This window comes from Lutra lutra, chromosome X, assembly GCF_902655055.1.
Source record: "Lutra lutra chromosome X, mLutLut1.2, whole genome shotgun sequence".
In the NCBI taxonomy this organism is placed as follows: domain Eukaryota; kingdom Metazoa; phylum Chordata; class Mammalia; order Carnivora; family Mustelidae; genus Lutra; species Lutra lutra.
In genome coordinates this window covers 65707870-65732650 of record NC_062296.1, presented here as the reverse complement: position 1 = coordinate 65732650, position 24781 = coordinate 65707870, and the positions used below count along the sequence as shown (strand labels likewise).

Sequence of the window (24781 nt, the reverse complement as noted above, 5' to 3'; positions counted from 1 at the left end):
CTCCACTGGTTAGAATGCCTGGGGTCAGGGAACAGAGACAAAAGTTGTCCTCTGGAGTATTCCAAATGTTTGACTCCATTTCCACGTGGGAAAGCACTCATTGCTCCTGTTTATCACTCCATCCTTCAGAGCCCACCTGGTACAGAGACCCATCCTGCGAGAGCTGCAACAGCTATTGTTGGTGGAAGAGAAAAATGAGTGAATGGAGGACTGGGTGAACAAAGGGAACGAGGTCGGGAGCCAAACCAGGCAGTTGACGTGGAATTAGAGGAGTCATGGTTTGGGTCAAGAAAAGCCTCTGGATGAATTCTGAGGACTAATGTCAAATCCTGTAAGGTGCTTTCCCACATGTTACCTGGATATCTTACCTCTTGAGATTCAGTGAAATTGCCCTAACCTCATCCCACTTGCAGTGCAGCTTCTCTATTCCAACCTCCCTAAGGGTTATGGGTTGTTTCAGTTTTCTGAGTCACCTCTGGGGGACTGAGCTCCTACCTCCACAGAATTACAAGGGTTTCTCAGTTGCTTTGGCATCTCAGAAGTGCTGCCCCCTTTCTGTACCACAGCATGGAAGACACTTCTTGATTTCTCCCCCAGCATTGCTAATAGGTGTTGTTTGTGGAGGTAGCACACTTGACTAAGATACAGGCTTTTACATTAGCATGCCCTTCTAGCAAGTGTTCACCTGGGTTTCCTAAAGTTGTGTCAGTTGACCAGAAGAGGCAGCCCCTAGCCCTTTCACTCTTTTCCTGCCTCCCACCCTTCCCAGCTTCGAGAACTTTCTCTTCCCTGTGATATGGCAGCATTTTATCTGGACCTCTCCTATGGGTCTGCATTGTGGTATCTATTTACAGGTCATGTACCCTTACTGAACTATAAACTCTGTGAGAGTGAGAGCATCTTCCTTCACTGAAATTCCAGGCTAGTCCAATATCCAACACAGAACTGATCTTGAAAATATCTGATTTATAATTGTGGATGAATAAATGAATGTAAAGTGTTGGAGGACCACTTAGTGATCTGGAGAGGCGACCAGGGGAGGAGGAGCATAGGCTACTCCATCCCCACTTCTACTGATTGTGGGTTCCTGCTAGAATAGGCAACTACTTGTTTATTGAAGACCTACTATGTGCGAGGAACAATGGGAGGTACAGGACTGAGATCTTTTTATTAGACCTCTATCCCCACTCCAGCTTCTTGCCACCAAAAAATAGCTCTAGGGCTCTTCTCTTTCCCACAAAAACAAATGTTTTGTGGGAAAGATGAGACTTTGAGTTACAAAAGTAATATCACTGGAAATACTCAGGGCTGTCATGTCTACCTCTGGGGTTTCACACTGATGACTCACATTTTCTGAAAGTGTTATTTCTATGTATCCTTGCAGCAGCCAGTACTGCAATGCCCTGCATATATCATGTGCTCAATGAGTTATTTGTCAATTGACTTCATATGGGTATGTGACAGTGTAAATATATTATGAAAAATGAGGAGCCTGTACTCCAAAAGAATCAAGTCTGTACTCCAAAAGAATCACACACACACACACACACACACACACACAGACACACACAGACACACACACACAGACACACACAGACACACACACACACACACACACACACACACAGACACACACACACACACACACACACACAGGTGGAGCTTGGCTTAAAGTTCAAGTGTTCCTGTACCCTGCCCTGCGTATCTCTAACTAGGGGAATTTGATAAGGTAGTTGAAGGGTGATAGTACCTTTGCTCTCTCACTGCCATTGAAATCATTCTTAGCTTTTAGGTGGACCCCACTGTCTACCTTAGTGAGGCGTTTTCAAGAGCATAGACTCATCTTTTTCATTATCAAAAGAAGATGCTGCTTAATTTGAGGATCCTGTTGAACAATGCAGCTCTTAGAAATGGTCACAGTTTCGTGGTTCGAAAATTTCGGTAAGTGATGGCCAGAGATTGGAGTCTGACTTAGGAACTATGGTGATAACTGAAGTTCTAGTCTGCAAAGGAGTGCAGCCTGAAAAGTCCTCTTTCTGCAGGGTGTAATGCCAGGTTCTACCCTTATTTGAGCCTGCTGTCTCTAATTCCAGCTGAGCTTTCATTTCTCAGTCCTGTGTAATCAGATTTCATAGCAGGCTGGTGTGGCGGGGTGGGGGGTGCTAACCTCGGCAGGTAAAATGGACTAAATGTTCTTGACATCTTCTGTTTGTGTACATTTTAAATGGACTACTGCCTGAAGAAAACTAGAACTAATTTACACAGGGTCTTCAGCTTGTATTTGGGTTTGCTTGAAAATAATCTATCATTCTAGGGAGGGGGATTAATCAGTTCTTTAAAAAAAAAACAGACCTCAAATAACAACTGGATAAATATTTATGAAGCTGCTGCAAAGGAAACTTAGGTATGCTGAGGATAATAATATATTTTTTTAACTAAAATTCACATTTGAAATCCATCCTTGAGATTCTTGGTAGCATGTGAAAGAAGGCCGTTTCCAGTGAATTCATTATAAAAGTGACATCTTGCTTACAGCTAGTGAACATGCAGTGGAAGGTGGCATGGCGTGTGTCTGTGGGGAAGGGGACAGGGATAATAGGTTAACCAAGGAAGGAAGGCCATGAAATGTGCACATCATTGCCAGAAGGCTTCTAGAGTAATTGCATGTTAATAATCCCATAGAATTTTTTCAGAGGCTCTTTACAAGGTACCTCAAAACAACCTCACTGACTTCCTAAAGGGAGAAACTTCTAGTTTGAAGTTCTCTCCCACTGTTAGGAAGCAGACCTGTGACAGTGGCCTTGAGTCCCTCCTCTGGGCCACCTGGAAGCTCTGTGCTCTCTGGACTCTGCCATGAGCACCATTTCTTTGGTGAAGAGAAGACTCTCGGAAGCCAGATGACATTATAGATGATACTGTAATTAAGCCAGTAGTATTCGACCTAGTTGGGACCACAGAGCCATAGAATAATATTAGCCTTCTCTTATTTTACAGATAAGGTCAACGAGGCCTAGGCAGATGATGGCATTTACTGATTAGTACTAGAGTTAGAGCACACAACCCAAGAATGTGGAGGAAAGCTCAGGTTTTGGAGTCTAAACTAGGTTCAAGGCCTGGTACCACCACTTGCTGGTTATATCGACCTTGAGCAAGTCAATAAAGTTTCTGTAATGTTGCTTCACCTATAAAATGGAAAAAGAGTAATATCTGCTCTGCTTACATCACAAGGTGGTTCAATGATTCATTTAATAAATATTGAAAGTCAAGCAGAGAAAGTCAATTATCATACGGTTTCACTTATTTGTGAAACATAAGGAATAGCATGGAAGACATTAGGAGAGGGAAAGGAAAAAGGAAGGGGGGTAATCAGAGGGGGAGATGAACCATGAGAGACTATGGACTCCGAGAAACAAACTGAGGGTTTTAGAGGGGGAGGGGCAAGTAATGGGCTGGCCCGGTGATGGGTATTAAGGAAGGCATGGACTGCATGGAGCATTGGGTGTTATACACAATGAATCATGGAATACTACAGCAAAAACCAATGATGTACTGTGTGGTAACTAACATAACACAATAAAAATCAATAAATCAATAAATACTTGTTGAGCGCCTACTTTGTGCCACACTATCTGCAAGGTGTTGGGGATAGAGTGGCAAAGAAGGTAAGGAAAGTCTCTCATACCAGACACATGAAGTCACAGTCTACTGATAATCAGTGAGATAATGAGTGTGAAAACTGTAAAGTGACAGACGAATGTTTATTATTTTATTATTCCATCCCACTGAGTTATATCAGATAAAAGTATGATGAAATTTTTTTCCATAGTTTCTAATAAAGAATCATCACTGAGCTGAAAATAATCAACTGAATGAATAAACAAAGCTTGGAGCTTAAACTTATACTCTTCTTTGAAAATTACAGTGATGGGGCGCCTGGGTGGCTCAGTGGGTTAAGCCGCTGCCTTCGGCTCAGGTCATGATCTCAGGGTCCTGGGATCGAGTCCCGCATCGGGCTCTCTGCTCGGCAGGAAGCCTGCTTCCCTCTCTCTCTCTCTGCCTGCCTCTCTGTCTGCTTGTGATCTCTCTCTGTCAAATCAATAAATAAAATCTTTAAAAAAAAAAGAAAAAAAGAAAATTACAGTGATGACTGATTTTTAAAATAATGATAACAAGTTCAAGTTTTTAAAGTAAAACCCCTTCCAAATAATTGGGCTTCTTTGGTATTTACTAATAATCTATCATCTATATCCAATAGCCAGACTGTAATTCACAGAGTCTTGGCAAGCCATCTCTCACAGTGAATGGGGGCTGAGGCAAAAACATGTCTAAATCAGCCCAAATCGATACATCCTGTTATTTGAAAATATGAAAGCCTTGAATCACCCATGTCATTAGAGACTTAAGAGCATAAGCCTTTCGTGAAAATGGGATAATGTTGAAATGGTGTCGCTCTCCTGTGGCATGGATATTTTTTTTCCAGTTCTTTTAGTTAGCTATGCTACCTGTCAGCGAGATGAACTCAGAATTGCTGATCTTCAGTAAGACCTCTGGCTTTGGATGACCTCTCAACAACAGAGAAAACTCCCATCAACTCTGCCTGTATTGTACTTTTACTTTGATTTTCAGCCTTCCACAGAGATTCGAGCTCTTTATTTCCCCCATATCTCTTGGAAAAGGTGAAGAGACCTCGCTACAGAACATATCACGCGATCTTAACACTATCGAATAATAAGAAATGTGTGGTTAGGGTGTGGCAATGCCACAAAATAGGGACTGCAGAGATTTGAAGTGAGCAGCCATATCGCCATGGACAGGATAAAAATAACAGCTTAAGTGAGGCTGAAGCCATTCATGCAGGTTCCCAAATCAATCATTTTTAGTCAATTATTACTTCTTTTTTTCTCCAAAATCGATAGGATCAGACACCAAGACTGCCGAAAACACCCAATCCATATGCTTTTCATCTCACAAACAAGGCTCTAGAGCCTGGCGGTGTTTGGATAATAGACAGTGTCCCATGATTTGTTGCCTATTAGGGAAACCACTTATAGCTTTTAAAGAAACCACTAAAAAAATCTCTGTCTTTATCAGAGAAGACCAATTTGTAAGTGCAGTTCAATTTCATCTCACAAATAGAAATTTCTTCAGAGAATATTGAGCTAAGCCACCCAATTTTGTGGAGGTTATGGATTGGGGTGGAGGTGACTGGTTTTCAGGTATTTCATTCCAGACCTCTCTTAAGGGCTTACATAACTCATTAGGCTCCCGCCATCCCACACACATTTTCTCTACAAGCATGGACATACAGATGAAGCAATTATAGGCCATCCATGCTCTTGCCTAGAGGAGAGAAAACAGTCCTCTTTGATTATTCACACCTTCTGTCATAACTTAAAATGAATGCTTTTTAAAAACATATTTCCTGACTTCAGAAAACTACAAGGTCTGAGAACCTTGTCATGATATTTCCCTAGGCCAACAGTAAAATTTGGGTCTATTTCTGGTTTGTTATTTTTAGTAATTTAGTGATTTAATTGAAATAGAAGTAGAGGCAGATACAGATTTTCAACAGTTTTGGGGTTCCAGCCCTTTTAATAACATCTGCACAAAGCTAACCCTCTTCAATTTTCAGATGATGGGAAGTCACGCCATTTTGGGTTGACAATATCAGGTTTCTTAGAAACCACTAGTCACCCAGTTACAACAGTGACTTATACCATATATGAACATGCAGCAACAGTGAGAAAGGCTGCAGGTCAATTTTTAGTAAGAGACTATTATTATTGTTGTTAAAGAAGTAAAGAAATTTTAATCGGTGCTTTTTTTTTTTCAGATCAGTAGGATGAGATTCAAGAGTTTTGTGAAAACAAAGTCACTGTCTCTTGCATGCACTGCAATGTGACTTCTTGAGATGGCAATAAAGGGATGAAATTAAAGGCAGGTCACTGAGAATTCAGATGGCTCCAGTATGGCCCATGGGAAATCTTGTGTTTATAAACTTCACGAGTGTTGTGGAAGACAAAGACAAGATGGATCACTGATTTTGAGTGGATTTTCTTAATTTTTCAGATCAGGAATTGAGGCCAAGGATGGCAAATGATATTCCCAAGGTCATAGTTGAACTAGGACTAGAATTGGAATAATTAAAACCACTGCCCTTTTTCTTCCACTGCTTTGATTACTTTGATCCTTCCAAACTGATCAAGTTGGCCATTCTACCCTTGCACAATCTCCTTTTTAAAAATACAGCCAAAATATCTCAGTAAAGAAAAAAAATAAGAAAAAATATGCCTTAATGGTTGCACCAATCTGGAACATTAAAGAAACACAAAAATCTCAGCCATAAGGCCCACTGACTCCCTCTTAGGCCTCCAGAAGATAAAGTCTTCATCTCAAATTTTCCATGGGGATCAAGATACCATTTAACACTGAATTTTTTCCTATTCTGGTGAAGTTTATTTCTGGCTGACCACATTTTACTCAGATCAAGCACTTTTTATTCCAACAAAATACAATTATATAAGGGAACACATCCAGATCTCCTCCCGTGCTCCAAACAATTTACCAGAGTTGGAAAACGCAGACTCTTGCAATGAAAGGTTTTATTCTGCCAATACAGAATATGCTTCCATTTTCTAGCTAGGAAGATATTTGGGTAAAACTAACACAAATGTCTACTATTACCTTGGCTTAACTTCTTAGCACTCAGTGATCTGGGGTTGAGAAATCTCTGTAATTATTATTTAAGGGATACAATTAATGCAAGGAACTAGTCTTGCTTTTTTCAAAAGCTCTGGCTTTAACCAGACTGCAATGACAGTTTGACAGAAAATCTGTACATGGTTCCCATTGTTTTCTCTAATATTATATCCTCCTTATTATGTGTTGGCTGAAGAATGATAATGTGGTTTAGGTCTGGTTTACCAAGGAAACACACTGAAATATAAGAAAACCAAGTATTTTATGGGAACACTAAAATAGTATTCTGGCCCTGGTTCAGGTGCTCCAGAACCAGAGAAGCCTGCCTCCAACTGAGGCACAGGGTCTCTATAAGAACTTAGAAGCCATTTTTGCCAGTGGTTTTAGCTGGCTAATTCAAGTATGGATTTATCATGAGAAAGCAAGAAATGCTTGATACAGAAAAAAAGTGGGTCTGTGGCAGAGGCATTTCAACATGGTACAGTTGTGGAACTCTTCTACTTTTCTCGAATTTTTAAATAGCTTAGGAAAGAGGTGTGGCAGCTCCATTTCAGAGCCAAGAGTAGGTCTATGAGGAGACAGTAAACAGGATAGGGACTTAAACTTGAACCATTGTGTTTGCTTTCCTTCCAGTGATAAATTTTCCTGGTTAGTTCTCGATATCTATGAAAAACAGCTATTTTTCCTACGCAAACATTTCCTGCCCCACCTCTTGAATAGAATCGAGAAAGGTGGTGACTACTTTAATGATTTTCCAGTGGTGAACAGTACGATCCCCCTTCACTGATTGAGATGCAATTAAAAAAATTTCCAGGATCTACCTCTCTACCCGTTTTGCCCCCAAGAGCCCTAGGGACTTATTCTGTACAAGAGGGGCTTATGGACAGAGGGAACCAAAGTATTGGTACAGTTCACTGTTACTGCACTTTGGATTTGGCTCTCATGGTGCTATGGGCAAAAGTTTGTCCCACCAGATCCTCTCATCAGTTTTCCAGGGTTTTGGACTTGACTCAGACTGCTGTGCCTGAGCCCCAAGGTTATAATGCTCTTGTTTCACATGCATGTGTCCAACTATTTTCCCCAGGAGTGTAAATACTATGTGGGAGTAGTTGAGCCATGGGGAATTTCAGCATTAGCAAAACACTAGGCCACAATCAGTTTTCCTCCATGACACTCAATCCTTGTGTTCAGCTTGGGCCCTTGCTTTCCCTCAGCCTTAATTCTGTTTTGGGGGCTCTTGGTATCTTTTTTTTTTGTCATCAGACTTTGATCAGAATATTGAAAATTGATCATGGCAAATTTCTCTAACTTCATTCTCAGAAAAATGCTGAATTCATTCTTAAACAAATTATTGTACTTCTGCCCAGAGACATAATTTCATTCATTCATCCTTTTACCTGAGAAATATTTATTGAATACCTACTCTATCCCAGGCATTGCAATAAGTACTGCCTATATATTAATAAATAAACAGGCAGGATCCCTGCCATCAATCATATAGTTCAATGGGAAGGTAAAAAGTAAGTAATATAAACAGACACATAAATATATACTTAAATATTTTGATAAATATCATGAACAAAATGAAGGCAAAATAGAGACTACTTAGTACAGTCAGGGAAGGAATCTCCCAAGAGGTGGTATTTATGCTTAAGGATGAGAAGGAGCCAGGATTACTGAGATAATAGTGTTCTGGATAGAAAGAATGGTATGTGAGAGTCCTACAATGAGAAAGCATTTGGAGCACAGGCAGTCCTACCTTTGCAAGGCCCCAATATGCGGGAATTTCAATTAGCGCAGTTGAGTCAAATAATGCCAGTCTTTCAAGTACACAGTTCAAGTTTCAGCTGCCATAGTATTTTAATTGTGAATAGTTGCATAAAGTAAAAACCTCATTGCTGGTTTTTTGTACATAAATTGCTATGTAAATAATAGCTGCACATCATGGTCAGTGACCAATCACATCAAGTTTTGGTGATTGCTCACTGTGTGTCTGTTATTCAGTTTACATATGAACAACGAAGTGTAGAGTTGTGCTGCTTTTTCTCCCAGCAACAAACTGATGTGCCGTTTGATAAAAATGAATAACTGAAAGGAGGAACTGTCTGACAGAGACCAAAATGCAGCAGAGAAATAAAAAAAAAAATAACACTGGCAGTTACATTTGAATCAAATGGGAATGCATTTATAGAAGAAATAACTGATGGTGGGATTGTTGATGCTGCTACTGTTTGAGAGGCTCTAGCTATGCAGTCAGAGGTCTTGAGCAAAGACAAACTTACCGACATAAATGAGCAAAGTGGTTGTGACACAAAGTGTAAAGATGTAGGAACTGACACCAGCAAAACGCTTACACATTCAAGAAATTATCAGAGATATTTTACATATTGAAAGTGCAAAGGATAAAATGTTGGAAGTTGATCCAAACTTAGAAAGCCTGGCAATTCACCAAAGCATAGACAAGATGTTTGTTCTGTAACATATGCTATATAATAAGAGAGCATGCATGGTTCAAACTACTCTTGACAGTCTTTATAAAAATAAAACACTGTACTTCTCAATATTGCTAATGTTCTAAATTACAGTGTAATAAATATATTTATCTTACTATTTTTTTCATTTCCCTACACATTTATAACTGACAATATGAGAGTGTTTAATGTCTTGACAAAAAATTAAAAGTCATGGAACGATTGTGAATTTTCCAACTTATTATTATGGTTGCTATGCATGGTTGCAGGCTTAATGGTCATTTACAGTCCCACACTACCATGTAAACCAGAACAAACTGTATTTTCAGAACAAACTGTATTTTTTTAAAAAAGAAAAGAAAAAAGAAAAAGAAAAAGCTTATCTGCTAATACCTATTGAAGGTGCAACCCTAGGGCAAAAGGGAAGGCGATATTATCAGTAACTGCCCTGTGGAGACCCGAGTCACAAAGAGGTATTTTTCTGATTACTTATGGTCTAAAAGAAATATCTTGAAATAAGGTTTCTGTTGCTACATAAACTTTAAAATGAAAGGTCTGGACAAAATGGGAAGATTCAAGCAGGATGTTCATGTCTTCTTTTATCTTTAAACTTGAATCTGTCAATGGAGAAATAGCAAGAGCCTCATCTCACAAGGCAATCCCAATAGCACATTAACCCAGCCCTAAACCTAACCCTAATCCCAATGTCTTGGAGCATAAGGACAAATCTGAGAAACACCCAGAGACATTTTACTTCTCCCATTCTGTCTCCTGCTTATAAGAGCTGGAAGTTGGAGCTTTTCTGAAGTAGCTGAAGGTGGTGTTGGGTCTCCTTTTTCACCATTATTTTCCTGCTTTCTCTCATGTGAAGGGGGGAGAAAAATTAAGTAGCACGCATCCTTTCCTTTCTTTTTCAACACCAAGACCATCAGCAGCACAATTGCAAGATCCATGCTATTCTCTTGAATGAAACTTGTAGTCCTGTGAGTGTTTAGAAGGAAGTAGATACAACACAATCCTGCAAGGGCTGAGAGTGTGGGAGGGTTCTTAATCCCTTAAAAGGTACCCTGATGATTCAGCTTTTGTGGGCTCCAAAATTACCAGGAGAATGATCTTGAGCTCTGGGCAAAAAAATAAGTCCTCAAAATTAGCATATGAGTGGCTTCTCCTGTTGTCGATGGGAGTTTAACAACCATAGCGATGTTTCACAAATATTATATGTTGGCTAACTGAACATAATAAAAAATTTTCTTAAATCCTGGGGAGCAGGGTTTCCAGCAAAGATTTTTTCCCTTAAAAATAATACTGGAGGAAGTCGTAAGCCATAGAATATTAATGTTTTATTTGAGATACAGAGTCAAGAGAGTTTATCCCCTGTGATTTTATCTCACTTGGACGTTGTTCCAGAAAAAAAAAATGTTTGTAAACATGACCTGTGAATTGGGAAAGTATAAATTGCAATGCCTCCACTTCAGGTCAGACATGATAAACCTGTTTACAGATCCCCAAATCCAACTGACTCTAAAAAATACAATATCAGTCTAAGGGTTTACTTCTCAACAGTATCAGTACTTGTATATTCCAAGTGTTGCTTAATATTATCACTAATTAACATTATCAGAACCAGGGGCACCTGGGTGGCTCAGTGGGTTAAGCCGATGCCTTCGGCTCAGGTCATGATCCCAGGTCCTGGGTTCGAGCCCCACATCGGGCTTTCTGCTCAGCGGGAAGCCTGCTTCCTCCTCTCTCTCTCTGCCTGCCTCTCTGCCTACTTGTGATTTCTCTCTGTCAAATAAATAAATAAAATCTTTAAAAAAAAAACATTATCAGAACCAAACACATAACCAAAATACATATGTAAAAGTACATTTCTGCTTAACTGCCATGTCTTTAAATTATCAAATTCTGAATAGTATTATCCAAATCTAGGACACAGTTTTGTAAGATATTTACTAGGGTTCCATTGGAAGGAAGAAAATGAAGGTCTATTCTAGAAACTTGGTTAGCCAGTATATTTTTGTATACTTACAAATTTGTTTTTTAAATATTTGATTCTTTTCAGTCTAAACTTCTGCATTTTTTAATGTTTTGTTTTGTACACAGTCTATTAGGGTAGTAACACATATATAAATAAGCAAACATACATTGTAGATCCATATCCAAAATTTTTTTTTAAAGATTTTATTTATTTGACAGAGATCACAAGTAGGCAGAGAGGCAGGTAGAGAGAGAGAGGAAGGGAAGCAGGCTCCCCACTGAGCAGAGAGCCCCATGTGGGGCTCGATCCCAGGACCCTAAGATCATGACCTGAGCCGAAGGCAGAGGCTTATAATCCATGGAGCCACCCAGGCACCCCCCCCCCAAATTTTAATGTTAGGGGTCTGTAATAAAAAATAAATTGTGGACCACTGCTTTAAAGAAAATTCCATTTAGAGTGTAGATGAAGGACATATTTTTAAAAGTTGTAAGTGATAAATCACTGAATTCTATTTCTAAAACCAATATTGCTCTGTATGTCAACTAAAATTAAAATAAAATTTTAAAGAAAAATTCAAAAAAAATAATAATAAATAAAATAAAAGTTGAAGGCTATGGTACATCTTCGAAACAGGTATGTACCAAAACTTTGATCTACATGTAAGATGAAAACACTAATTTCTATTAGAATTGAATGTCATGAGGTGCCTGGGTGGCTCAGTGGGTTAAAGCCTCCGCCTTCAGCTCAGGTCATGATCCCAGGGTCCTGAGATGGAGCCCCACATCGGGCTCTCTGCTCAGTGGGGAGCCTGCTTCCTCCTGTCTCTCTCTGCCTGCCTCTCTGCCTACTTGTGATCTCTCTCTGTCAAATAAATAAATAAAATCTTTTAAAAAAGAATTAAATGTCATTAGTATCTTTTTTAAAAGATTTTTTATTTATTCATTTGAGAGAGAGAGAGGAAGCAAGAGTGTGAGCAAGGGGAAGGTCAGTGGGAGAGGGAGAAGGAGACTCCCCACTGAGCAGAAAGCCTGACACAGGGCTTGATTCCAGGACCCCAAGATCATGACCTGAGCTGAAGACAAATGCTTAAGTGACTAAACCACCCTGGCGCCCCCGTCATTAGTCTTACATTAAATAAATCAATCAACCATTAGCCAACTAACTCATAAACCCTTGATCTTTATGGAAGTTCCTTTCCTTACTAACTAGAATCTCTGAAGGACCTAACATCACAAAAAGTCAACTGAAAAAGATCTATTCATCTATCAAAGACTAAATGAACCAATCAACTCTGCCAGATAGTTGGATGTTTAGTAAAATATTCCTTGGTCTAAGTTATTTGACATCATGCAGTGGGAACAACAAATTGAGTGAATTTGTGATTTTCCTACCTATCCTCTTGTCATCATTGCAAGACATACATAAATCCCACCAGAGGATTTATTCTTCATCTCAGGTAGCCCAAGCTCTTTTGTTAGGCTGAAATTCAAGCATGACCATTTTGTGACGTTGTTTTACTTCTAATAAGGTTAATGTTTAGTACCTGTGGTGAACCACAATTTGCCCTTCGTTACTCATAATTTCTAATTGTATACAATATAATTATTGTTAAATAGAGGTAACACTGGGTAAATGAAAGAATAAATGTTTCCACTTTTAGATACTGATTATCCCAAATAATAATTATTGTCATCACAATGTAACCAAATGTTAAAATGGGACTCTTTCCATCTCAGTTTCTGCTCAGGCCCAACAGGTGTTGACTCTTCCCTCATTCCAACATAAAATGCTATGCCACTAAAACAGGAGCAAAGGAGATACACAAGAATTAGTTTTGCAACCCACTGGTGACCACTTCCAGCTTCTAAAATGGACTACAGAAACCAAGAGCTGGGTTGTTGATTAGAAGAGGATTTTTAAAGTGTTACCACTGTGTACGACAGGAAGAGGTACTCTCTCCTCACCTTAAACCTAGGGAAAGTGACTCTAATGGCATCGTTCTCTTTAATAGGAGAGCTTGAGGACACCATAGGCCAAATCCAGGCCTCTACCTGGGAAATCTAGAGTAAGAGGGAGGGGCTGACTAGCTGTTTTGATGGCAGAACAATAGAGGAGTCTGTACTGGAATGAAACTGACTCTTGTCAGAACATAGAACATGAAGAGCTTCCCGTGAACCAATACAGACTGAGAAAGAGACCTAGCATGGTATTGTTTCACATGATGGCCAAGAGACCTCCTGAAGGATGGGGAGATCTCTGCAAAAGGAGTCAAGATGCATTCCCTTGGATGGTATGAGAAATATAATTGTCCACCACCAAGGACTACTGTGAGAAATTCCCAGTGATGGCAGAGTTCTCCAAAAGAGCCTCAAAAGCACCCCAGAAGAGAAGGAGACAGCCTCAAGCACCTATACCATTGCTAGATTGCTAGAACAGAACCGGACTTTACCTGACTCTTAACTCCTCACCTTCCTGAGGCTTTACTTGGAGGGACTAAAGGCGGGGAAATAAAGGAGACAGCTCGTGGTCCATCCTCCCTCTAGAGTGGTCCAGCTTGAATTAGGCATGAACTGGAAGGAAAGAGGGTGTTAACTTGCAGTACATTTCTTAAAGTTAAAAAAATCATCATTATTATTACATATTATTTTAATGAGGCTCATTGTGGGGGAATAAAGTAAGCATAGAGGATTTTTTAAACTTTATTTCCTGAAAGTTACTAGAAAAGCCACAAGGCCCATTGTATTTGACCAGGGACAAGTAAAGAGCAAATCTCCAAGAACAGCTTTGAAAGGCGGTAGGGGAAAAAGAATGAAAATGTTTTCTATTGTATGGACATTGCAAATTCTGTTTGTATAATCAATCAGATAATCAATAACGACAGCTAAAATTTATCAAATGCTTATTATATGGCAGATCCTGTATGATCTCCATGTATTAAATCATTTCATCCTCATAGCCCTGTAAGATTATTATACTCATTTTCTAGGTGAGCGAGAAATTCAGGTGCAGAGAGAGATTAGTTAACTTGCCTGAAGTTGCCAGTTAGTAAGTGGCAAAACCACTGATACGGCTACTCCCAGCCAATAAGAATTCAACTCCTTCCTCAAATGTTTCTTTTCTCTCAATATCCAACATATTGGATATCTAAAATGTAAACCAATGCCATATCAATTTTAATGCTTTAATACTTTGCAGAGACACATGAGGCTCCAGGTGATTCGCTGTTTGGTTTCAAGAATAAAACAACGAATCACCATAGGTCATGCATTTTTTTCCCTTAAATATATATTTCTCTTTATTTTTCTTTCTTTCTTTCTTTCTTTTTTTGTAGATGTGGACAACCACTACAAAATAAAGTACAGCTGAAGGGTCGTGACCTCCTCACTCTAAAGGATTTTACAGGAGAAGAAATTAAGTATATGTTATGGCTATCGGCAGATCTCAAATTCAGGATAAAACAGAAAGGAGAGGTATGGAGCATTTTCTTTCTGATACTACCAACCCGTCTTTTTAAAGACAGCCTTTCCAAAGAAAGAGGGGAAAGAAAATATATTAAAATTCCTAAACAGTAGCTAAGTAATGAAACCACTTCTTTCATGTGGAATGTTGAAATTCATTATTAATTGGATCAGGACCTAAGGAATCATTTCTCTGGAAAGATTTTATTTTTCTACCTTCATTCTTTTCTCTGTGCATTTTCTATCAAGTTAAAAATAAGGATGATACTTTTTTTTTCCTGGCAACCAATTTCAATTAATTAATGCAGCAGCTTCATTTAGGCTGCTTAATTGTGAAAGCATATTTGTGTTCCAAGCTGATTCAAAGCACTTTAAAGAGCTGGTTTCAGGTTGAGGAAGTTTTATACAACTTCGGTTCTCTTATCTATTTCACTAGCTCTCCAAGTTCAGAAAACAGGAGAGTTTCCAACTGCTGTGAGTTGACATTCTCATATAAGACCTGAAATAGGAGAAAAAGGTCCCCAAGACCCCAGGCCTATTCTTCATACTTTGTGTATAAAGAAAGTCAGCTGGCAGGAATCTGTTTGTTCCAGAACTCATCCTATCGAGAGACTCTATCTCTGAGAAGAGGAAGGAGGAAAGCCCCACCCCACACCCAAACTCTCCAGATTGTTTCCAAATGACTTCCAGAAACAAAGTCTTTGCACTCCCAGGAGGATGTATGATGAAAGTGTAGCTGGGGCTTCATGTTTAGGAGTCTTAAAATGCCCCATGTTGTGACAGAGTAGCATTGCATCTAGCTGAGAAAACACCTCTGAACCAAGCGTTTTCAAGGTCCTTGAACACTGATATGGGTTTCCATGAATTTAGGTAAAAAGATGGTTCTAGTCGGAAATATCAGCATACTTTGGAACAAGTATTCAGGTTGAACCCAGAGCAACTAATATTTTCTAATTACAAGTCAATAAGTTGTAGGAGTTTTCCTGTTCCCTTCCTCTACTTGTAAAGAACATGAAAAAAGGAACACTTTAAATTCACTTTTTAAGTAATATTTTGAATGCTCATTTGGAGGCAGTGATAAATTATTCTACATCTCCTGATAATGTAAAGAATAGCTTTTGAAACATAATCTTTGATATTGGAAATAAAATATTTTTCATTTTAATTGTATTCTTGTCCTTAATTTTCAGTATTTGCCCTTATTACAAGGGAAGTCCTTAGGCATGATTTTTGAAAAAAGAAGTACTCGAACAAGACTTTCCACAGAAACAGGTGAGTCCACAGACAGACTTGTGCTTGTGCTGAGGAGGGGGCCAGAGGGTGAGGATCTGGGAGGAGTCGCCCAGTGGGGGAATTTGTCTGTCTTGTTAGCAAGCACAAAGGGAAAACACTGTCACTGGGAGTAGCAGTGCGAGCCTCTGGGTGTTCTTTACAATTCTCAAAGAAGCTGTAAGCTGAAAGATTAGCGTCATCTGTAGGAATTCCATGAAGACTTGATTACGAGTCCCAAAGAGCTTTTCAGGTTCAGTACAAAATGTGAGTGGACACAAAATCTCAGCCCTCAAACTCATGTGGGCAAGAAATGTGTTTTTTCCTAACAGGTAAAGAATTTTTTCTTGCTTGTTCTAATTTTGCAGGATGGTGGAAACTGAATCTCCTCAATGTTAGGCATCCTCAACCATTTTAGGGTTTCCTTCCTCAATGTAGGTTCTCCTCTCTCTTTCCCCACAGTCATGGGTAAGCCCTGGAGAGTATGTGAAGAAGATGTCCAGGACTATGGGGATCGGGGCATTGGTAATCAGGGTATCATCAGCAGATATCCACACTGGGGTCTGCTGGGACTTTTTTTTTTTTTTAAAGATTTTATTTATTTATTTGACAGGCAGAAATCACAAGTAGGCAGAGAGGCAGGCAGAGAGAAAGGAGGAAGCAGGCTCCCTGCTGAGTAGAGATCCCGATGCGATGCGGGGCTTGATCCCCGGACCCTGAGATCATGACCTGAGTTGAAGGCAGAGGCTTTAACCCACTGAGCCACCAGGCGCCCCTCTGCTGGGACTTCTATATCCCCATTGGACCTTGGCTGCAGTTTGCTTCACTCGGATCACAAGACCTGAAATGTTTCTTGGTTTGACTCTCTCAACCCCTTGACAACTCTCCATGTCATATTGGGTACAGAGATACTGCAAGGCTTTCTCTCTCCTTCTTTCTTCAGGCTGTGTGCCAGGGAGTTCTAGAACATGTGTTGTCTCCTAGAGCTCTGTCTTAAAAGCGAGACACGGGTGTTATCAGCTTTGGGATTCCCCAGACTCACCGGAAATTTCCATCATGCTTCCCACACTTCAGTAGCAGGCCTGCGGGACAGACCACAGGATACAGTGTCAAAGGTCCATCAATTTCTGTTTCTGTTGCTGCTTCTCTCCTGCTCCTCATTTTCTGCTCTCAAGTGCCAGTATCGGGGGCTAGGTGATAAAACAGGAAGAAAGAACTGGCTCTGACTATCCAAGATTTCTTTCAGATCTACTGTTTGTGCCTGGAATTGTAAGGAATGGAAACTCAGAATTTCTTTTTTCTCAAACTATTAACTCTGTTATATTTCCAAAAGTCCATTTTGAAACTCATAAGCCACATATCACCTCTTTTCTTTCTCTGCATTTCTGCTCTGTCAGATCTCCCTTGAATTAATAACATGACTGCTCAAATGGACAAATGGAGAGGCTCAAGGAGGAGGCACCACAAACAAAAGCACACTACTTGATTCTTCAAATATCTCATCCTATCTACAAGCATCAGAGCTTTCTAGGGTCAATTAATTAATTAATTAATTAATTTCAGATTGGGAGAGAGACAGAGAGAGAGAGAGAGGAGGGGCAGAGAGCGAATGTTAAGCAGGCTCCACATCCAGGGCAGAGCCCAATGCGGGGCTAGATCTCACAACTCTGAGATCACGACCTGAGCTGAAATCAAGAGTCAGACGATTAACCAACTGAGCCACCCAGGTGCCTCATAAGAGCTTTCTAGGGTTTAGAAGCAAACAACTACTTCATGTAGTTCTTGCCTTGTAATAATCAGTAATGAGGTTCATCAAATATATAGCAAAATAGAGTTCAGAGGGATTAAGTGACTTGGTAATACAAATAGCACCAGGATTCAGATCTCAGGTTTACTGTTCTTACTAATGCACTCCCCTTGACCCTGGAGAGAAGAAAGGAGGGTGAGGGGAAACACTCATAATGTGTCACCTTGTCTTTTAGTCCCAGGAAGAAAACATATGAGAATACTGCCTTTTTTAAAAAAGATTTTATTTATTTATTTGACAGAGAGAGAGAGAGAGATCCCAAGTAGGCAGAGAGGCAGGCAAAGAGAGGAGGAAGCAGGCTCCCTGCTGAGCAGAGAGCCCGATGATGCGGGGCTCGATCCCAGGACCCTGAGATCAGGGCCTGAGCCGAAGGCAGAGGCTTAACCCACTGAGCCACCCAGGCGCCCCTACATACTGCTTTTTAAAGATGGCTCCTTTAAGAAATCATGTTGACATTTGAGGAAAAATAAATATTGCATAAACCAGTCAGTAATTCGCAAATTCTGCTCCTTTATAACACTGACCTTCTATGAGTTGGGCAGAATTTTATTTTATCATTAGTACTTAGGAGAGGTGTTCTTGTTCTGAAGTCATCAAAAGAATGGATGAGTACATACCTCAATTTTAAGGTTTTTAAAATTAATTTTTCTTTTCTTTTTTTTTTAAAGATTTTATTTATTTACTTGACAGTGATCACAAGTAGGCAGAGAGGCAGACAGAGAGAGAGGAGGAAGCAGGCTCCCCGCTAAGCAGAGAGCCCGACGTGGGGCTCGATCCCAGGACCCTGGGATCGTGACCCGAGCCGAAGGCAGAGGCTTTAACCCACTGAGCCACCCAGGCGCCCCTAAAATTAATTTTTCTTAATTGTTGGTGTTTTCTACAACTTTTCTCTGTACAGACGCTATGCTATTTTTGATGTCAAATACCCCTGAATAACTGATCAGTTTTGCCATTCACATATAATGTGGTAGTTAAGCTATTAATAAAACCAAGAGGGAAGACTTAATAAGCCTTCGGGTGCAGACCCTGTGCCAAGTGTTCCACATTAATTACAGGGATTATCTCACTTAATCCTTATGACAATTCCATGAGGACAAGACCATTGAGGAAAACAGGCAGAAACGGGTTCAGCAAATGGCCCACAGACACATAGCTAATAAATGGCAGACCCAGGATTGGAAGCTAGGACTAAATGTATTTTTTAAGTATCTAATTTAATTTGAACACGTCATAGTCATGTTTTATTCCAGTAAAATTGTTTCCACAGATGGCATTAAACATTTTGTTAGGCGGTGGTTTTCTATATAGAAGCTCTCTGAAACAGGCCCCAAATTGCAAACTGTAACAACAAATACATGAGAAAAGCAACATCTGACCATAAAAAGTTATGGTTCACAGAGTAGTCACTATTATCTTCAATAAATATCCATGAGTCTAATTGTACATGGCACCCAGTCAAACTCAACAGGAGGAGAATCTGTCAGAGTAAGGAGTTGCTTTAAATGTTTACAGAAACAGTAAACACAGTAAACCTCAAACAAAATCACAGCAGAGCATTTCTATAATGCGCATGTGCCTCATCCGTTGTCCTTTGGCACAATTCTTCATCAAAACCTGTTATGTTGCTATTCAGAATGGAAGTAGGATGTAATTAAAACTGCCTATTCTTGCCTCGGATTTGTGCCAGCCTCCTCAGAGGCAAGTCCTGGAGGATTCCATCCCCAGCCTGAGTGGCAGAGATACAACCGTATTTCTACTTATCTCAGAGGACAGAATAAAATTCGCCACTCAACTTAAGCCATACGAATTGCTCATGTAATATTTTCATTAAGGTGTAACATGCCTACCGAAAAGTGCACAAATCCTGAAGTATATGGTTCGATGAATTCTTACAGTAAAAATATCCTTGTAATTAATAGCCAGAGAGAGAAATAGGACATTAAGAGCACCCAGAAGCCCTCCCTTGTATCTCCTTCTAGTTGCTACTCCCCCTACCAAAGGGTAACCATGATCCTGGTTTCTAACACCACAGATTCCTTTTGCCTGTGATGGAGTCATTCAGCATATGCTCTTTTGTGTGTGGTTTCTTTTGCTCGGCACTATGTTAGTGAGATGTGCCGACGTCACTGTGTGTAGCTGTAGATCATTTATTCCTCCCCCACTCTGTGTATACGCCTGCCAGGCAAACTGTGCAATTCTCCTGTGTGTCTACCGATGATTATATTCTTTTATTGCAAATTAATTGAGCAGATAGAGGGATACGTTTATTAATCTCAGTAAGTGCAGTAGCTGATAGAAAAAACACACAAGGCATCCTAAGAGAGGGTTCTTTTCATTATTTAACTTTGGCATTTCACTTTCAAGGCGACAAAGAAGCTGATGCTTTCCAAGTTATTTCAAATGTATCATCTTTACGAAGGTGACAAAATAAAAAATCGTGATGCTATTCTGCAGGTATGAAAAAGAAGCACAGGGAGGCTCATGGCTGCCTTAGTTTTACCACCAAGAGCCCTCAGAGCCCTCACATTTCTAGTGCATGAATTCTATTTATACCTTTCCTTCCAAAGCTTGCACGGATCTGTGAGGGAAAGAGCAAAATCAGATGTACACTTATTTTCCCAGGCAGAAACCAAGATATTAACAGAAGAAAATCTTTGTTCAAAAATATCCCACAAGAATGCATAAACAGATCACAGATAAAAGCAGACTTCTATGGATGAAGGGTGAAGAGAGAGGCGAGCCCCATTCCTCTGCCCTCCTCTCCTCAGCAATGGTGGCTCCTGGAGGCTTCTCCAAATCCCTGATGCTCTCCAGAAGCACTTATCACCAGCCAGGTCCAGTAAGCTGGCAAATGCTTGACCTGTGCTTTTAAACTGGGGTCTGAGGCTCCTTTCTGACCAGTGACCACAATTGCAGAGGAAATTCCTTCTCAGAGGCAATGTCCCCCTATCTTATCTCCTTCAGGAACTGCTGAAGGCTTGGACTCCCACTTCTTAACATTTTCTATAACCGCTCTCCCTACTCCTATCTCATAAGCCCAGGCTTGATGTGAATCTTCTTTGTAGCTCAAAGAGGAAAGTGAAAAGGCAGCACCCTAATCCTGCATTGTTACAGCAAAATAACTTTTAGTCAAAGTAAGAGTATGACTTGGAGCAGACCTGCGGAGAGGTCTTAAACTGTTTCAAACCTCCCTCCATAGTTTCCAACCCTCAGTGACATTCAGTTCTGTACTAGGCGTACAGTAGGTGCACAATAAATACTTTCTTGGTAAATGTGCGGTATTCACATTTGTTTAGGTGATGTTCCCCGTTTAGAAACAGATTAAATACTCAAGAGTGATTATGGACTATAATCACTAAATTCCCATCAGTCCACTTCTCACATAATAGAAAATTCTGTTCTTTCTGCTAATAACATTAGGAGACGTTTGCAAATGAAAAGAATGGGTCCCCTCCCTAGAGTCAAAATCCCTCCTACTTTCATTCAATAAGGATTTGTTGAGTCCTTACTATGTACCAGTATGCTAGGTTCTTGAGAGTGATAAATCAGTGAACAAAACAGAGGAACTTTCCTGCCTTCATTGAGCTTATGTTCTAGTGGGTACACAGACAATAAACAATAGACATAATAAATAAGTGGATGATACAGTGTGTTGGAAACAAGGAGAAGAATGTTCCTGGAACTGAGGGCAAAACATCTACTCCATTATTTGAACTTGGCTTTTGCTCTGAGTGAAATGGAGAATCTTTGGAGGGTTTTTTTTTTAAGACTTTATTTATTTGACAGAGAGGGAGAGTACAAGCAGGGGGAGAGATCACAGGTAGGCAGAGAGGCAGGCAGAGGGGGGGATGCAGAGGGACAGAGAGCCAGATGCAGGGCTCAATCCCAGGACCCTGAGATCATGACCTGAGTCAAAGGCAGAGGCTTAACCCACTGAGCCACTCAGGCACTCCTGTTTGGAGGGTTTTGAACAGAGGGATATGATCTAACTTCCATTTTAAAAAGCTCTCTTGGACGGGTCTGTTGAAAATAAACTGCAGGGGTTGGGGGTGGAGACAAGATAGAAGCAGTGAAATCCATCAGTAGGTAGCATAATACATGGAGGCAAGGGCAGAGTGGTAGCAGTGGGAGGGGGGAGTAAGAGGGGTTGTGGATATGTTTTAAAGGGACAGCCAAAAGATTTCTGATGTATTGGGTAAGAGAAGAGACCTTAAGGATGACTTCAAGGTTTCTCCCTAAGCAACTGTAAGCAGGATGGACCAGGTGGAGCAGGATGGAAGGGAAGATCAAGAGTTCAGCTTGGGAAGTATTGAGTTTAAGAAGTCTGTTAAGATACATGAGCAAAGATGTTGAGAAGGCAGTTGGCTATTAGTTTGGGGTATGGGAGTGAGATTTATCCTAGAGATATTTGGGAGTCATCACCATATAGATGGCATTTTAGGCCATGAGGCTGGATATGATTAGAAAGGGAATGAGTATAGATGGAAAGAAGAAGACCAAGGACTGGGCCTGGGGGACATCAAAATTATAAAGATTGTCCTGGGCAATGTGTGAAGAAGTTTATCAAGGAGAAGATGGTGAACAACTTTGTTAAATGCTGCTAATTCAAGAAAACTGAGAACCGAAATGGCCATTAGATGTATCACTGGTAACTGATGAAAGGAGTTTTGGTGCAGTGTTGGGGGCGGGCAAAGTCTTATGGGGATAGGTTTGAGGGAAATGAGAAAAGAGAAACTCAAGAGAGAAAGAAAAAACATGGTTTTGCTGCAGAGTGAGCAAAGAGTTAAAGGGTTACTTAGCAGGGGAAATAGGGACAAGAGAAAATTTGCCTTTGTTTTTTATTAATGAGTGAAAAAATGAGAAGAGAATTTTTATGATGGAGGTAATGTAAGGGAGAAAGGAAAGAATTGCTAGAGCAATGTTCTTGAGTACGCAAGGAGGCATGGTTTCTAGTACACACATAGGATATAAAAAGATCATCTATGCTTAATAGGAAGGAAAGCAGAATATATGGGTACAGATGCTGGCAGGTGGGGAAATGGGTGGTGGAATCTGGAAGTTCTCTGATTGCTACTGTCTTTTTAGTGACCCATGAAGCAAGGTCACCAGCTGAGTGCCGGCTCTACTTTCCAAAACATATGAAGACTCCATTAACTTTGTCATCATTTCAGGGGCTACCATCCTGGTCCAAGCTATCAGCTCTCACCCAAAGTTTTGCAAACGGGTCTAGGAACTGGTCTCCCTGCTTCTGCCCTTGCCCCACTACAGAGCTTGTATTAAAACATAAGTCTACCATGTGACTCTTCTGCTCCAGTCCTCTAAGGGCTTTCTGTCTTACTCAGACAAAAGTCAAAGCTGTTGCTTCCTCTCTACCTACCTTCTGCAACCTCACCTCCTACTACTCTCCTCCTCACATACTCTGCACCTTCCCTACCAATCTTCTTGTGCCTTGAACCCACCAGTCATGCTCCTTTCTAAGGACCTCAGGACATTCTCTTTCCACCATCTGGTATGTTTCAGTGTGGCTTCCTTGACCACATTCAAATGACAACTCATATTCCTTACATTCCCTATCCCCACCCCCCACTCTATTTTTCTTATGACACTTATCAACATCTAACATACAACATATTTAATTAACTCATTCAGTTTATTATTTGGCTCTCCCCATTGGAATGTAAGTTCTATGTAAGCAGGGAATTGTACCCTGTTGTTTATAATGTTTTCCCCAGTGCATAGAGTATCACCAAACACATGCTTTTAGAATGAATGAATAAATTTCAGAACCATGCTGCGATGCCAAGGCCTATTATGATCACTCTACAGAGAAGAAATGTGCCTTCCACCAAAATTTGGTTTGATTGTTGATGGTGAGGATGCCACACATGTACCAGAAGGGTATGAACAGGTTTGTTACTCACATAATGTGGCTTTCTGGGTAGGGTAGGACTGTGTCCCATGCTGGCCTTAGAGTGGCATTAGAGACTGGAGAAATGATACTGGCCTGGATGTGGATAGGAGGTAAGGTTGGGGTGAAGATTCCCATGCACAGAGCAGGCCTTGTTTAGTTTGAACCTCCTGCTAGTGCCAAAGGAAGGAGCATGTGCACTTTCTTACTAGCTTGCCTAGATACAGGGTAGAAAGAGAAGGAAGTGTGATGGTTGGCTTTACAACTGGTAGTAGTTAAACATCATAACTGGAGTCAGACTCTTTACTACAGGACCCATTGCAAGTAGGATCATTACTGTGTTTCATGTTGTCTGATTTTACCTGGGATGTAGCACAGCACATCTGCAAGGGATCTTAGGGATCTAGGCCAGTTGCCTGATTTTCCAGATGAAGACTGAGTCCAGCTCCACTATATTGTCCTGTCTTTGCAAATTCCAATGTAAGTCGGCTCAGGGCATGGCTCCCCTGTGGCAAACCTTAGGGCTACAAGTTCTTAAAAACAATCTTGAACAAGGTTTTAAGCTCTTGATTCTCAGAATCCTTGTCTCTAAATTCTTATATAGAATATCTCCTGTACTTTTGTTAGAGTGAAGGTTTCAATGGAAGAATGTTTATTAAGTGTCAGCTTATGGTAATGTTCTGTGAATAGCCATTGCTAGAGTCGGAACATAGTACCCTCTAGCTAAAAACCATTTGGTTTGGACATATTTAAGCCAACACTCTTAAAAAGTATAAGATAGGTAGGATATAATTATTTCATTCCATTTCAGAAGGAACTACTTACTTCCTTTTTTTTTTTGACCTACAAATTCTATCAAGGTATAAAATAGTCCCATTACTCTAGAAAGTTCACCAATGCTCCTTCCCAGCTACTCACCCTCTCTAGAAGCAAATGCATTTTTTTAATTTCTGCCACTGTCTGGCCGTTTTGCCTGTTCCAGAACTTCCTATAAGTGGAATTATACATCATCTACTCTTTTGTATGTAGCTTCTTTCATCTAGCCTAATGTTTGTGAGATTGATCCATGTTGTATGTATTAGTAGCTCATTCCTTTTTATTACTGAGTAATATTCCACTGTAATCCACAATATCCCAAACTATAGTTTATTTTCCCATTTTCTGGGATGAATATCATCATATATTTTAAAG

At 40.2% G+C, this 24781-nt stretch overlaps 1 protein-coding gene across 1 annotated transcript in view; it reads left to right on the top strand.

Annotated features, from left to right (window-relative positions):
* The first annotated feature begins 1704 nt into the window (after nt 1-1704).
* OTC (ornithine transcarbamylase) overlaps nt 1705-24781 on the top strand; it is a 61703-nt gene continuing 38626 nt past the window's right edge. The window contains exons 1-3 of the mRNA XM_047716754.1: nt 1705-1941; nt 14480-14618; nt 15797-15878. Of these exons, the coding sequence (XP_047572710.1) occupies nt 1865-1941; nt 14480-14618; nt 15797-15878 (298 nt within the window). The 5' untranslated portion in view covers nt 1705-1864. The remainder of the gene's footprint in view (nt 1942-14479; nt 14619-15796; nt 15879-24781) is intronic.